We start from the raw sequence: 12570 nt of genomic DNA on the forward strand, positions 1-12570 counted from the left end.
AAACAAATTCCCACATTTATATCTTATTCTATACCTGGCACTCTATCCACTGCCCCTCCAAAGACCTAATTATCTGGTAATCACACTTCTAAGGTAGACCAGTACTCCAACATGGTGTTAGAGCAGGGGTAAGGAACTTGTGGCCTTGAGGCCATGTGTGGCCCTCTAGGTCCTCAAGTGCTGCCCTTTGACTAATCCAAACTTCAAGAACAAATTCCCTTAATAAAAGGATTTGTACAGTAGAGCTTTGACTCAGTCAAAAGGCGGCACCCAAGGACCTAGAAGAGCACATGTGGCCTCGAGGCTGCTGTGTTAGAGCAAGGCCCCAGGATAGCACAGGTACAGGTAAACAAGCACAAAAGGGCCTGTTGAGGTTTTCTATGAAACATTAAAATTCCAGTAATATCTTTATTTTATTTCATTTCATTTTTTGCAAAGGAAGATGTCCCTGAGGCTTGGCTAACACCCAGACCTCTCTCTTCTGCCTTCCCAGCCCATTTGACACAGAGAGCTTCTTGGTGTCCTCTGGAATCAGCAAGTTTTCTGTGGGCAGCAGAAAAGGCTCCTTGTATAACTGGACACCTCCGAATACCCCCAGCTTCAGGGAAAAGTATTATCTTGTGAGTATTTGAGACCATTTCTCTGCTCCCCTCCCCCCAATTTAGCACAGTACCTTTAGGGATACCTTCCCTGTTACAGGTAGGTGAGTATAGCAGTTTAATCCAGTCCTAATCCTACTAACTGTGAGGAAGCTGTGGCCATCCCAGCCCAGAGGATAGAAAAGGTGAGAGTTCGGTATGTTGCTAGCCTAGTATTTCCTTACCCCGTTTTTAGACTAAGACAGTTCTTACTGCTCTTTTCCACCTTGATAGTTCTCTTTATTTTCATCACATGGAAAAAAGAAGACAGACTTATCATAGAATAATATATTTATAGCTGAAAAGATCCTTTGACAAGGTACCTTCTATTCAATTTAGAATACAAACTATGGAGACAAAAACATAAAATAACTTTTTGGGAATTTCTACTAGCCTCCTGATTCAGGGAACGGGAGATGTTAGTTGAGTAGGGTGTTTTTTTCTATATATACCTTCTCCTGGGATGGCAGCCTGGAAAATGAATTGCAAGCTACATAACTTGGAATAAATTGTTACCTGGGAGAGTTGAGAGTTTACTGAATTTACTTTACTTAATTCAATTTATTGAATTATTAAAGTAGTAAATATTAAATATTTTAAATATTTTTATTTTATTATGCATTTATAGATAAAATATTAAGAATGAAATACTTAATACAATTTACTTAATTCAACAAACATTTATGAAGTATCTACTATGAACAAAGAGGCACAATATAGAATATTCTGGTTAATCAGATATTCTGGTTAGTAGAGAGGTAACATATGGATCACCCATAGTAAACTCCCCTTCACCCAACAGCTCATCTTAGAATCTTGTGCTCTAAAGACTATATCAGAGGAATGCAAACTCTGGCAAGTCCCATCAAGCAGTAAAGGCTCAAATGTTAGCCTGGGGAGGGACTTTATGTTTTGTCCAAAGCCCAGAGAGGCTCACTCATCACCAGGGTGGTTGTAGAGTGATGAATTTGTCAGCTGACAGAAATCTTGGAAATTATATAGTCTCCAAAGTCAAAGAGGGTCTTGATCTGTAGAGGAAATACCTACTCTGATGTAATCGCAGATCTTTGATGTAAATACGAAAAGCATATAAGCTTTATAAGCATAAAGGACAGAATATTTTGGTTGTTTTGTTCTGTTTTATCAATTAGAAGCCATTAACACACCTTGGGATTGTCATAATGTCACCCCTTCAGAGATTAGTTGTAATGAAAGGAGGTATATAGGATATCCATCTTTATGTGTTTATGGTGTTGGGATTAACAGGTAATGATGTGCAAGGAAGCATTTCTGTAGCTACTGAAGCCTGTATTCACCCTCTCCCAGTCTCTTTTCCAGCAGCCGCAACAAGGGCCAGAGGGCCAGAGAAATAGCACCCCCCCTCACTCGTTGTTGAGCTACCTGTCCGATAGTGACTTGGGTATGCATATTCGGGGGAAGAGCACTGAGCAGCCCGAGATGACAGAGGTGGATTCTTTTAGCTCAGATGACCCCAGAGAGACGGAGACGGGGACCTCGGCTTCTACCTCAGATGCGGGGTTCCCACTCTTCGTTCCTTGTCCCGATGTTTCCATAGAAGAGGAGCAACAGGAACCCTCAGCTCCGCGCTCAGATGGGGTCTCCCCAAAGACATCTCAAAGGGCTGGGGACTGGCATGTGCTGCGACCTAGCCAGCTGAACTTTGGAGCCAATGACCAAATGGAGCTGCTCGGCCCCAACCTGCTGCACGGCTCATTGCTCCGGGAGGGTGTGATGTTTGACAGCCAGCAAAACCTGGGGAAACTGGGAAAAGTGAAGTCCGAGGAATCAACGGAGGGCACGAGCCAGTCTGTGGAGAAACCCCTGCAGGAGGTTTTAGATTTACTTAAGTTGATGAATCCGAGGCAGACACAACTTCGGGAACTAGAATACCAGGTTCTCTGCTTCAGGGATCGATTAAAGGTATAACTTGTCTTCTTGCCAGTAATAATAAAGGCAACTTATATTTATATAGTGCTTTAGGGACACAAAGAATGTTCACTTCCGTTATCTCATTACATTCGATAGCAAACACTTATTAAACACCTTCTGCATATAGAACATTGTGGTCATGGCTGGAGGGGCGGTGTAGGGGAGGGAATACAGAGTTCAGTCAAATCAGTCCTGGTCATTATGAAGCTTATAGTCTATTGGGAAATTGGACACAAACGCATATAAGTAGTACATAGAAAGTACATGGCCGGGGGGGGGGGGGGGGGGGGGGGTTTTTGTGGTTCCAAGGGGGGGGGGGGGGGGGGGGGGGGGGGGGGGGGGGGGGGGAGGCATGTTTCTTGGCTTCTCAATGGGCAAGGGATGAGGGGGAGGGAGGGAATTTGAAACTGAGAATAAAGAGCAAAAAAATTTTTTTGAAAAGGAAAGAAAATATATTGGAGACATGCAGGAAAATAAAAAGTGCCATGTGAGGTCTGAGGGAGCCGATCCATTAAGGAGAAAGGAAGATCAGGGAAGGCTTCATTGAGAAAATGGGACCTGAATTGATCTTTAAAGGATGAGGACACAGAGAAAGGGGAAGGCTTTTCGGTCAGAGACAAGTAGAGCAAGTCTTTGATTTTCTAAGGGCCCTGTGAGAGAGGGGAGGCAAGTAGTGTTATCCCCATTTTGTAGACCAGAAAATTGAGGCCCAGAGAGGAGAACTTATGTAAGATCACTTAGGATTCAACCCAGGGCCTTCTGACTCCACATTTAGAGGCCTTTCTCCTATCCTGACTTTCTTCATCATCATCCTCATCCTCATCATCTGCATAGTGCTTTATAATTATTTCACTTATTCCTCACAGTTTTATGAAGTAGGTGCTATTATTATCATCCCCATTTTACAGATGAGGAAACTGAGGCAGGTAGGGGCTAAGTGACTTGCTCAGGGTCACAGAGCTAGTAAGTGTCTGAGGCCGGATTTGACCTCAGGTCTTCCTAACTCCAGGCCTGGTACTCTACCTGCTATACTACCTAGCTGGCCCATTTCCCCTAAGTTCCAGTATCTCTCAAGGTTATAGTAACTTTGAGACCTCAGATTAACCTCTACTCTTATAACTCCAGACTAGGAATTAGGAGATTTAGTTTTTAGCCTTGACTTTGCCATTTACTGGCTCGGGCAAGTCATTTTTCCATCTATAACTTCAGTTTCATTGTCTGAAAAATGGGAAGGATAATTTCTGCCTTCTCTACCTCATAGGGTTCTCATTAGGATTAAATGAGCATCAATCAATAAACATTAACCAGGCACTATGTTAAGCACTAGGGATACAAAAGGAGGCAAAAGACAGTCCTTTCCTTGAAGGAACTTTGGTGAAAGTATTCTGTAAACTGTAAGGAATAGGGACTGAACCATGATATCATTGGGAAAAGGAATACCCAGATGTAAGGGCTTCCTCTGCAACTTATCTTCTTAGAGGTGGTTAAGTGACTTGACCAGGGTCACACAGCCAGTACATGTTAGCGGCAGGACTTGAACATGGGTCTGACCGATTAGGTTGCTGGCTCTTTCTCCTCTCTACCCTGCTGCCTGTCTCTAAAAACCACATACAGAATTCTAGTGCTGCAGAACTTCAGCACTCAGTGTGGATTTGGGAGGCAGTGGGATATTGAGGCAGTTTGGAATTAGGAGACCTGGATTTGAATCCTGGCCACCTACTAGCTGTGTGGCCATGGGCAGGACACCTCACTGAGTCTCTGTTTCATCATCTGTAAAGGAGGGATAATAAATACCAGTACTGACTCACAGGGCCTTTGTAAATAAAGTGCCTTATAAAGCATTATTAAAAATCCATTATTATTGTGTATTTGTTACTTTGTAATTCATCCATCCTAGGCAGACAAGTGCTTTTCCTATTTGTACAGTTCTTCCCGGAAGGGATTATTAAGCCCCCCTGCCTTGTTTCAGGGCTTCCCACAGTTCTAGTCAGTAAGTTTTGTTTGCTGTATAGCTTTGCATAGGGAAATTTTGGCCCCCCTCATCTCAGTCTGCTCACCAGTTAAGGTTCCCAATCTACTGAGGGAACACTGCTCTGAAGTCTTTGCCCCCCCTATTTCCTGATAGCCCAAGGTCACTAACCAGGAACATTCATCCATGGAGAGTTTGATGGAGACCATATTGGAAAGTTTTGACTTTTTAAATGCTGACTTCAACCCAGATGAGCTTTCCCTATTTGGCAGTGGCCAGGCCCACAGCATAAAGTGAGTAGACCCCCCCCCCCAACCCCAGTGTGGCCTCCTCCTCTCCTAGACCTTTATTTCTAGTTGGTTTTCTTTCTGTTGTCTAAATCTATCTGTTGCCCAATTGGCACCAGCCTCTTCCATGGCCAGGCCTCAGGATGACTGTCCTGGAGATAAAGTTGCTGAGGTTCAAAGTTAACTGTGTTTTGGTTGGTGGTGGCTCATCCCTCATTCAGTGAGTGGCAAACCACTTCTCTCTGGGCCTTTTTCCTCCTTCTGTAGAATGCATTAGACCACATGACCTTTAAGATCCTTACTCATTCTAATATTCTGATTTTGAATTTATAACTGGGGTCATACATTTAATTTCTTATTAAGCAACTTCCTTCCTTCCTTCCTTCCTTCCTTCCTTCCTTCCTTCCTTCCTTCCTTCCTTCCCTTCCTTCCCTTCCTTCCCTTCCTCTCTCTTCTTCTTCTCTGTCTACATAGGGTATCATACCCTTACCTGCGAGTGTAAATGAAATGTAAATTTTTATCCCTCAAGCCTCCCAAGATATCTTGGCATTTTGGGGCTAGATTTCTTTCTTAAGCACCATGCCTTAAACCCAAATCACTCAGGCTCTCATTGACGGCCAACAATAGGTCACAGCCCAAGTGCTTGGTCATTGTTTGGGCCCTTATGGCTCTGAGTAGCAATAGCTGCTGTTTTGGCCAGAAACCCTGAGGGTGTTCCCCTCCCAGATTGACTTTTTTCTTTTCTTTTTTTTTTTTTAACTAGGTAAAAGAGGCCATTCTTTGCCTCATTTTTTACCTAGCCTTAATCACTGAATGGGTGTTGCTTAAATCAAACTGAGACCTGGGAAAGACCTTAGCTCAAAAAGGCCAAGGTCTTCCACTGCAACAGGGCCGCTTCTAGTCATCCTGAGCTATATCTTGTCACTGGACCCAGATGGCTCCAGAGGAGAGAGTGAGGCTGGTGACTTTGCACAGCCCTGCCTCACTTAAATCCAATTCACTTGCGGTCATGGCATCACCTTCCTGATGCCATGGTCCTCCTTGAGAATGAAGGACAAACAATAACAAGAAGATTCCCAGCTGTCTTCAAGTGTTTTTCATTACTTTTTCTTTTTGGGTCCCTTCTCAGTCTATCCATCTCTCTCTCTCTGTCTCTGTGTCTCTGTGTGTCTCTCCCCTCCTCTCTCTTTTCTGTCTCTGTGTCTCTGTCTCTCTTCTTCCCTCCTCTTTCCTCTCTCTTCTCTGTCTCTCTCCCTCTGTCTGTGTCTCTGTCTCTCTTCTTCCCTCCTCTCTCTTCCTTCTCCTTTCTCTCTCTCTCTCTCTCTGTCTCTCTTTCTCCCTGTCTATCTCTCAGAATCCAAGGTAGTACTCTACATATAGCAGGCTCATAGTAGGTGCTTATTGAATGAAGACAGTTGACCTTTGGGGCCTAGAGTTGGATTCTGTAACATGAAGCAGTATGGGGAAGGGGAGGGATGGTTAAAATAGTAACCAGTTTCTTTCTCCCAATTCAATTCAGTAATGATGGCACTTCTCAGTCTCTGAAAGTATCAACCAAAGAGCTCACAGCAGGAATTCATGAACTAGATGTGCTTTTGGTGGTTCATCTCCATGTCTGCAAAGCTCTGTTACAGGTAAAGCGTGGGGCTTGGGGCAACTGACCATTAATGCCAAGTGGGTAGAATGGGAGGAATCCTTGGCCGTAAGCATTTGTGAAGCATGTGCAATGGGCTAGGTGCTGGGATACACATACAATGAATGACACAATCCCAGTTCTACAAGACAAAGAGGAGGGGGGGGAGGTTTGACTTGGTACTGAGGAAGTGACAGGTCTGTATTATCCAGATTATGGTCCCACTTAACTACCCATGTGACTTGGACCAAGTCACTTCTCTGGATCCATTTACTCATCTGTACAAAGACAAGAATATTAGATGACCTGTAAGGTTATTGTGTCAGATTCTTTTGAGGACAATGTAAATTATGTTTCTTCTGTTTGTGCTGAGCCTTTCATATCCAAAATGGCAGCTAGGTGGCCTGGTGATTATAGAGCACTGGACCTGGAGTGAGGAAAAACCTGAGTTCAAATCCTGTCACAAATGCTTAATAGCTGGGCCAGTCACTTAGCCTTTGTCTGCCTCTATTCCCTTATCTGTAAAATGGGGATGATAATAAAACTTACCTTGCAGGGATGATGTGAAGATAAAATGAAATAACATCTGTAAGGCACTTTACAAACCTTAAAGTACTATATAAATACTAGATATTAATTATTATTATAATTACTATTATTGGTGATTAAAAAGTCAAGCTACCTGAACCCTGAGGAATAAAATCAGTTTAGATGCTTTACCAGGGTAGGTCCAGGTCTTTCGCAGAATGGCTATGAATTATTTCAAATGGGTTTTTACTAGCTCTGTCCCTGAGGTAACAATGGACTGTTTTCTAGAAACTGATGTGCCCCAACTTGTCAAGACTGGTCCAGGAGAGCCTTCTGGAAGAAGTGTTACAGCAAAAAGAGGTTCTGGAGAAGCTGTCCATGCTCGATGTGGAGAAGGTCAGGAACGCTACGTCTGCTGATGAGCGTATGTAGCCTCACAGAATCTATACCTGTTCACAAACTATGGAAAATACTGGGTGACATGTAAAGGCTCATCTTTTAAATCTAGGGGTATAGCAGTAAAAATACCAGTCCTATTGATTTAGATAGGAAGCACAGTTCAGCTGTTTACTATCTGTGTGGCCTTAGGATCAGGCCACTTGGGAACATACTTTGTAGACAGTAAAGTGCTATGTAAATGTGAGCTGTTATTCTTATGTAACTTGCCTAAGGTCTCATGATAAATAATGGAGTTGGGATTTGCACTTGGGGTTTCTGATTCTGAAGCTACTGTTTTGTTTTTTCAGTTATGCCACATTGCCAATATAGCTTGAGAGTGGTGGTAACATTAGCATTATGGGCCTTATGTGTTATAAGAAGAAAAATCTCTTTAATCCTGTCCCCAGGGCATGATATATGGATCAGTGGTGTCAAACTCAAATAGAAACGGGGCCACTAAGATGTGCATTCAAATCCCTTATGCCACATACTGACTTGGAAAGCTACATATTAACTTTATCTATGTTCTACTGTATTTTTATTTATTTTCTTCAGTATTTCCCAATTACATTTTAATCTGGTTTGGGCAGCTGGCTGTTTGTGTTTGATACCTCTAAAGTGTTTCACAGGGGAGCTACAGCTATAGTAGAAATAAGGCATTAAAAAAAAATCTTACTATCCATACAATTTCCTTTTTAATTTTTTTTAAATTAAATTTGTTTTTCTTTTAATCATTGAAAATCTGCCTTTTCTCACTCCCTGTTTTCCCCTTGGGAAAGAAAGAAAAACAAATGTTAACAAATATGTATAGTATAGTCAAGCAAATGTCCCATTGTCCGTGTCCAAATAAAATATGTTGAAATCTGACCTCTGGGTCTATCACCTCTTAATCAGGAGGATATCCATAGAATTTCAAAGGCCAAAGAAATCACATACTTAAGTTCCCACTTTGAGTAGCAAAACTCTAGTATTTAAGAAGTTTTATGTTCTAAGAAAGTATTTGAGAAGTTCAGAGACAAACTTGCCTTTATACAGTAGTTTTAGATGTACAAATCATTTTCCTCACCACCCTGAGGTGAGGAATACATATGTATATACATATATATAGCCTCAGAAAAGTGGTTTGCCCAAGGTCATTCACACTGTAGATGACAGAGCAGGGACTCAAGCCCAAGGCTTTGGACTTAGTCCTGCAGAGTTTTCACTATACCATGCTGTCTCCATTGGATTTTAGAGAACTTGGGATCTTCAAAGAAATAGAGAATAAAATGGAGTTAGAGAAAGAAGCCCTAACTTTATCCATCCTTGAGAATTGTTAGTTTTTCCTCCCCAGACTTTAAAAAGCTACGAGACTGTTATTGACAAGGAGGAGAAGGTCAGAGACTGCCCTCTTCTTAGAGGATGCTCTCAGAAAGGAGATCTCTAGTGGGGATCCATAAAGCTCACAGGATACTCATGCGGATAGCAGGGATTGGCCCCAGGGAGATTTGATTTCAGGGGCCTTTTCCTGAACACCTGTTTTCAGGTAATGCCAGAGTTCTGGGGAATTAATGATTCCAAATCTGGTTTTTCAGTTATTCCCCAAGCCAAGAAGAAGAAGCGGTATCTGAAGATGTGGAGTGAATGCACCAAGCCAGGAGGGATCCTGTTCTGCTCAGCAAAAAATTTCCAAAATCAACTGAAAAAAATGTTTCTGCACAAAATTAAAGGGAAATACCCTGGACAACTTGAGATAGGTAGATTTATTAATAATTCTTTGTATTTCAATCAATCAGTAAGCATTTATTAAGCACTTACCATGTGCCAGGTACTGTGCTAAGCACTAAGGATAAAAAAAAAAACCCAAAACAAGCAAAAATAGCCCCACCCTCAAGGAGCTTACATTCTAATGAGATAACATATATTAACAAAAATATGCAAGATAAATATAGAACAGCTGGAAGGAAACCTTAAAGAGAAATTACAAATTGCTGCTGAGGGGACCAAGAAAGGCCACCTCTAGGTTAGTGTTTAAGCTGAGGCTTAAAGGAGGCCAAGAATTCTGAGTTGGGGGTTGGGAAAGGAAACCTTGCCGGCATGGGAAACAGCCAGTGCCCAAAGGTGAGAGATGGGGTGTCGTGTAAGGAATAGCAAGCAGGCCAGAATGGCTAGATTGGAGAGTAGTGAAAGGGAGTAAAACGTAAGAACAGTAAGACAGGAAAGGGTCTGGTAGAAAGCTTGAAATGCCAACAGAAGACTTTGCCATTGATCCCGGTGGGACTAAGGAACCACTGATACTTATTGAGTAAGGGGGTGATATAGTCAGATCTGTGTTTTAGGAAAATCACTTTGGTAGCTGAGCAGAAGCTGGATTGAAACAGGGAGAAACTTGAGACCATGAAGACCAATTAGGAGTATATTGTAATAATACAGGTAGGAGGTGATATGAGCCAGAACTAGGGTTGGGGTTGTTTTAGTGGAGAAAAGGAGCTGTATACAAGAATTGTTGTAGAGAAAGAAATAATAAGATTTGACAATAGATCGGATATGTGGAGTGAGAGGAGGAGTCAAGGACGCTAAGGCTCTGAGCCCAGATGACTGAGGATGATGGCACCCTTCACAGTAATGAGAAATGAGCAAGAGCAGAAGTTTGGGGTGAAGGAAAGATAATGAGTTCTGTTTTTGAAATGTTGAATTTGAGTTGTCAGGAGAGAGATCAGGGCTCGATATATAGACCTGGAAATCATCTGCATGGAGATGATTCCTGAATGCTGGGAGGCTGATATACTCACTGAGCGAGATAGCTTAGAGCAAAAAGAAAAGAGGCCTAAATGTCCCCCAAACATTGGAGGATACCCCCAGTTAGCTGGCATGACATGAAGAATGGACAAAGGAAAATGAGTGGGTGGCCAGACAGGGAGGGGGAGAACCAAAAGAGGATGGAGTCAGAGAAACAGAGAATATCCAAAGGGAGAAGGTGGTCAACGGTGTCAGCTGCTCCTGGTAACTTTGGAGACAGCAGTTTCAGTTGAATGATGAGGTCAGAGGCCAGATTGTATAGAGTTTAAAAGTGAGTGAGAAAAGTGGAGGCACCAACTGCAGACACCTCTTTTTTTTTTTTAATAATTAATTAATTTATTTATTTTTAGTTTTCAACATTCACTTCCATAAGATTTTGAGTTTTAAATTTTCTCCCCCTTCCTCTCCGCCCCACCCCACAGATTGTGTGCAATCTGATATAGGCTCCACTTATACATCCATGTTAAGCATATTTTCCCATTAATCATGATGTAAAGAACAATTAGAACTAATGGGAGGAACCACAAGAATGAAACAATAAAACAAAACAACAAAGGAAAAGGAGAGCAAACAGCGTGCTTCCATCTGCATTCAGACTCTATAGTTCTTTCTCTGGATGAGGATGGCATTTTCCATCGTGAGTATTTTTTGGAGTTCTCTTAGATCCTTGCACTGCTGAGAAGAGCCAAGTCTATGAATGTCAGTCATTGCACAAGGTGGCTGTTTGCAGACTTTTTAAAGGAATTTAGCTGTAAAGGAGAGGAGAGATAAAGGAGGATAGTTGGAGGGCCATGGTAGTGAGAGGTATTTTTTTTTTTTTGTTGTTTTTTAAGGATGGGGTGGATCTGGTCATGTTTGTAGAGGGCAGGGAAGGATCCAGTAGATGGAAAGGGAGTGAGGATTAGAGAGAGAACGGGAATAATGGTGAGGTGATCTGCGAGAGAATAGGTAGGGAATGAGATCCTCTTGGCTTTGACAAGCAGAAGGGCCTCCTCCTCCTCCTCCTTAGCCTGGAGTTTAGGAAGAGATGTTAGAGGGATGAGGTGAAGAGAGGAAGAGTTCTTGAGCACTGGCTTGAATTGTTGACGTAAGATGTGAGGTATGAGGTTCTCAGCAGAGAGATTTGCTGGAGGGCAGGGTCATGTCAGGATATTTGAGAAGAGAGGGAAAAGTCTGGAATAACTGCTCTGATGAATGGGATAGGGAATCAATTAAAGAAGAGTGGAAGGACTGTCTTGCTGTAGTGAGGGTTCAGTTAAGATGAGCTAGTATAAATTTATAATGGACCCAATCAGCACAATTACATGATTTCCCCGAATTCTGTTTAGCCCTCTGTAAGTGTAAGCTTTTTGTTTCCAGAGGGGCAGAGGGTACTGTAGGTACTGATGCGGTATGAGAACCAAAGCTGATTTACCTCAAAGGACAATGAGTCTTGTGAGGCATAATCATGATGGAGTCCAGTCCAACAGAGTGATGGGACTGGTGGGAGATGAAGGGTTGGCCTGGGAGCCTTCATTAAATAGAGGCTTTGAGAGTTGTTTTGCTCTACCCTCCAGCCCTCCAGTCAGAGGGGCAGAGGGTACTGATAAGGTGTGAGTACCAAAGTTGATTCAATCTGAGAAGATGGTGGGAGCAATCCAAAATTGGGGTTTGACAAGGTGTCATCAGGAGTAGGGCAATAGAGCAAGAAATTCAAGAGCATAATGTGGAATTGAAATGGTTTACCAAGGGGTCAAAATTGGGAAGGGATGAGAAAATAGCCAGAGCAGGGGTGATGGTATAGGATAGTGCTGAGGGATAGAGGGATTTGATGTCACAGTGAATAAGGCATACAAAGAGATGGAAAGATGAAAAAAATTATGAGTTCTTGAAAATGAAATTGGAACATGTATGTGTGATAACAAAATCAAAAGTATGACCTTCGCTGAGTGTCCTGAGGTAGAACATCTGAGAAGTACGATGTGGAAGCTGGATAGATTGAGGGACTGGGAAGGTAATATATTTGAGGGAACATCAATGTATGTGTGAAAATTCTTTAGAACAATGGTGTCAAACTCAATAGAAACTGGGGCAGTATAAAACATATAAAAAATAAATAGGCAATATAAAAATTCCCTGTGGGCAGTATAGATTTGAAAACCAAATGAAATATAAAGCATATGAAATAATATATTAAAACTATATACTAACATTATCTATATTCTATTGTATATTTTGATTTATTTTGTTAAGTATTTCCTGATTACATTTTAATCTGGTTTGGGCTGTATTTGAGAATGCTGCAGACCACAATGTGAACCTTCACCACATATTTGACACCTCCACCCTAGAATGAGGAAGGGAGTTGAG

At 42.1% G+C, this 12570-nt stretch overlaps 1 protein-coding gene across 7 annotated transcripts in view; it reads left to right on the forward strand.

The window, feature by feature from the left end:
* Window positions 1-12570, forward strand: part of RIPOR3 (RIPOR family member 3) — a 118749-nt gene that overhangs the window by 96724 nt on the left and 9455 nt on the right. For 6 of the 7 annotated variants that reach the window (XM_027850997.1, XM_027851002.1, XM_027851039.1 and 3 more), the window contains 6 exons: window positions 494-620; window positions 1965-2579; window positions 4714-4850; window positions 6364-6478; window positions 7294-7429; window positions 9018-9179. In XM_027850997.1, coding sequence (XP_027706798.1) covers window positions 494-620; window positions 1965-2579; window positions 4714-4850; window positions 6364-6478; window positions 7294-7429; window positions 9018-9179 — 1292 coding nt within the window. Of the gene's footprint in view, window positions 1-493; window positions 621-1964; window positions 2580-4713; window positions 4851-6363; window positions 6479-7293; window positions 7430-9017; window positions 9180-12570 lie in introns of those variants that run through there. The other variant, XM_027851047.1, reaches the window with a different exon arrangement.

This window comes from Vombatus ursinus, unplaced genomic scaffold (assembly GCF_900497805.2).
Source record: "Vombatus ursinus unplaced genomic scaffold, bare-nosed wombat genome assembly UNPS02000580.1, whole genome shotgun sequence".
NCBI classification, from domain to species: Eukaryota; Metazoa; Chordata; class Mammalia; order Diprotodontia; family Vombatidae; genus Vombatus; species Vombatus ursinus.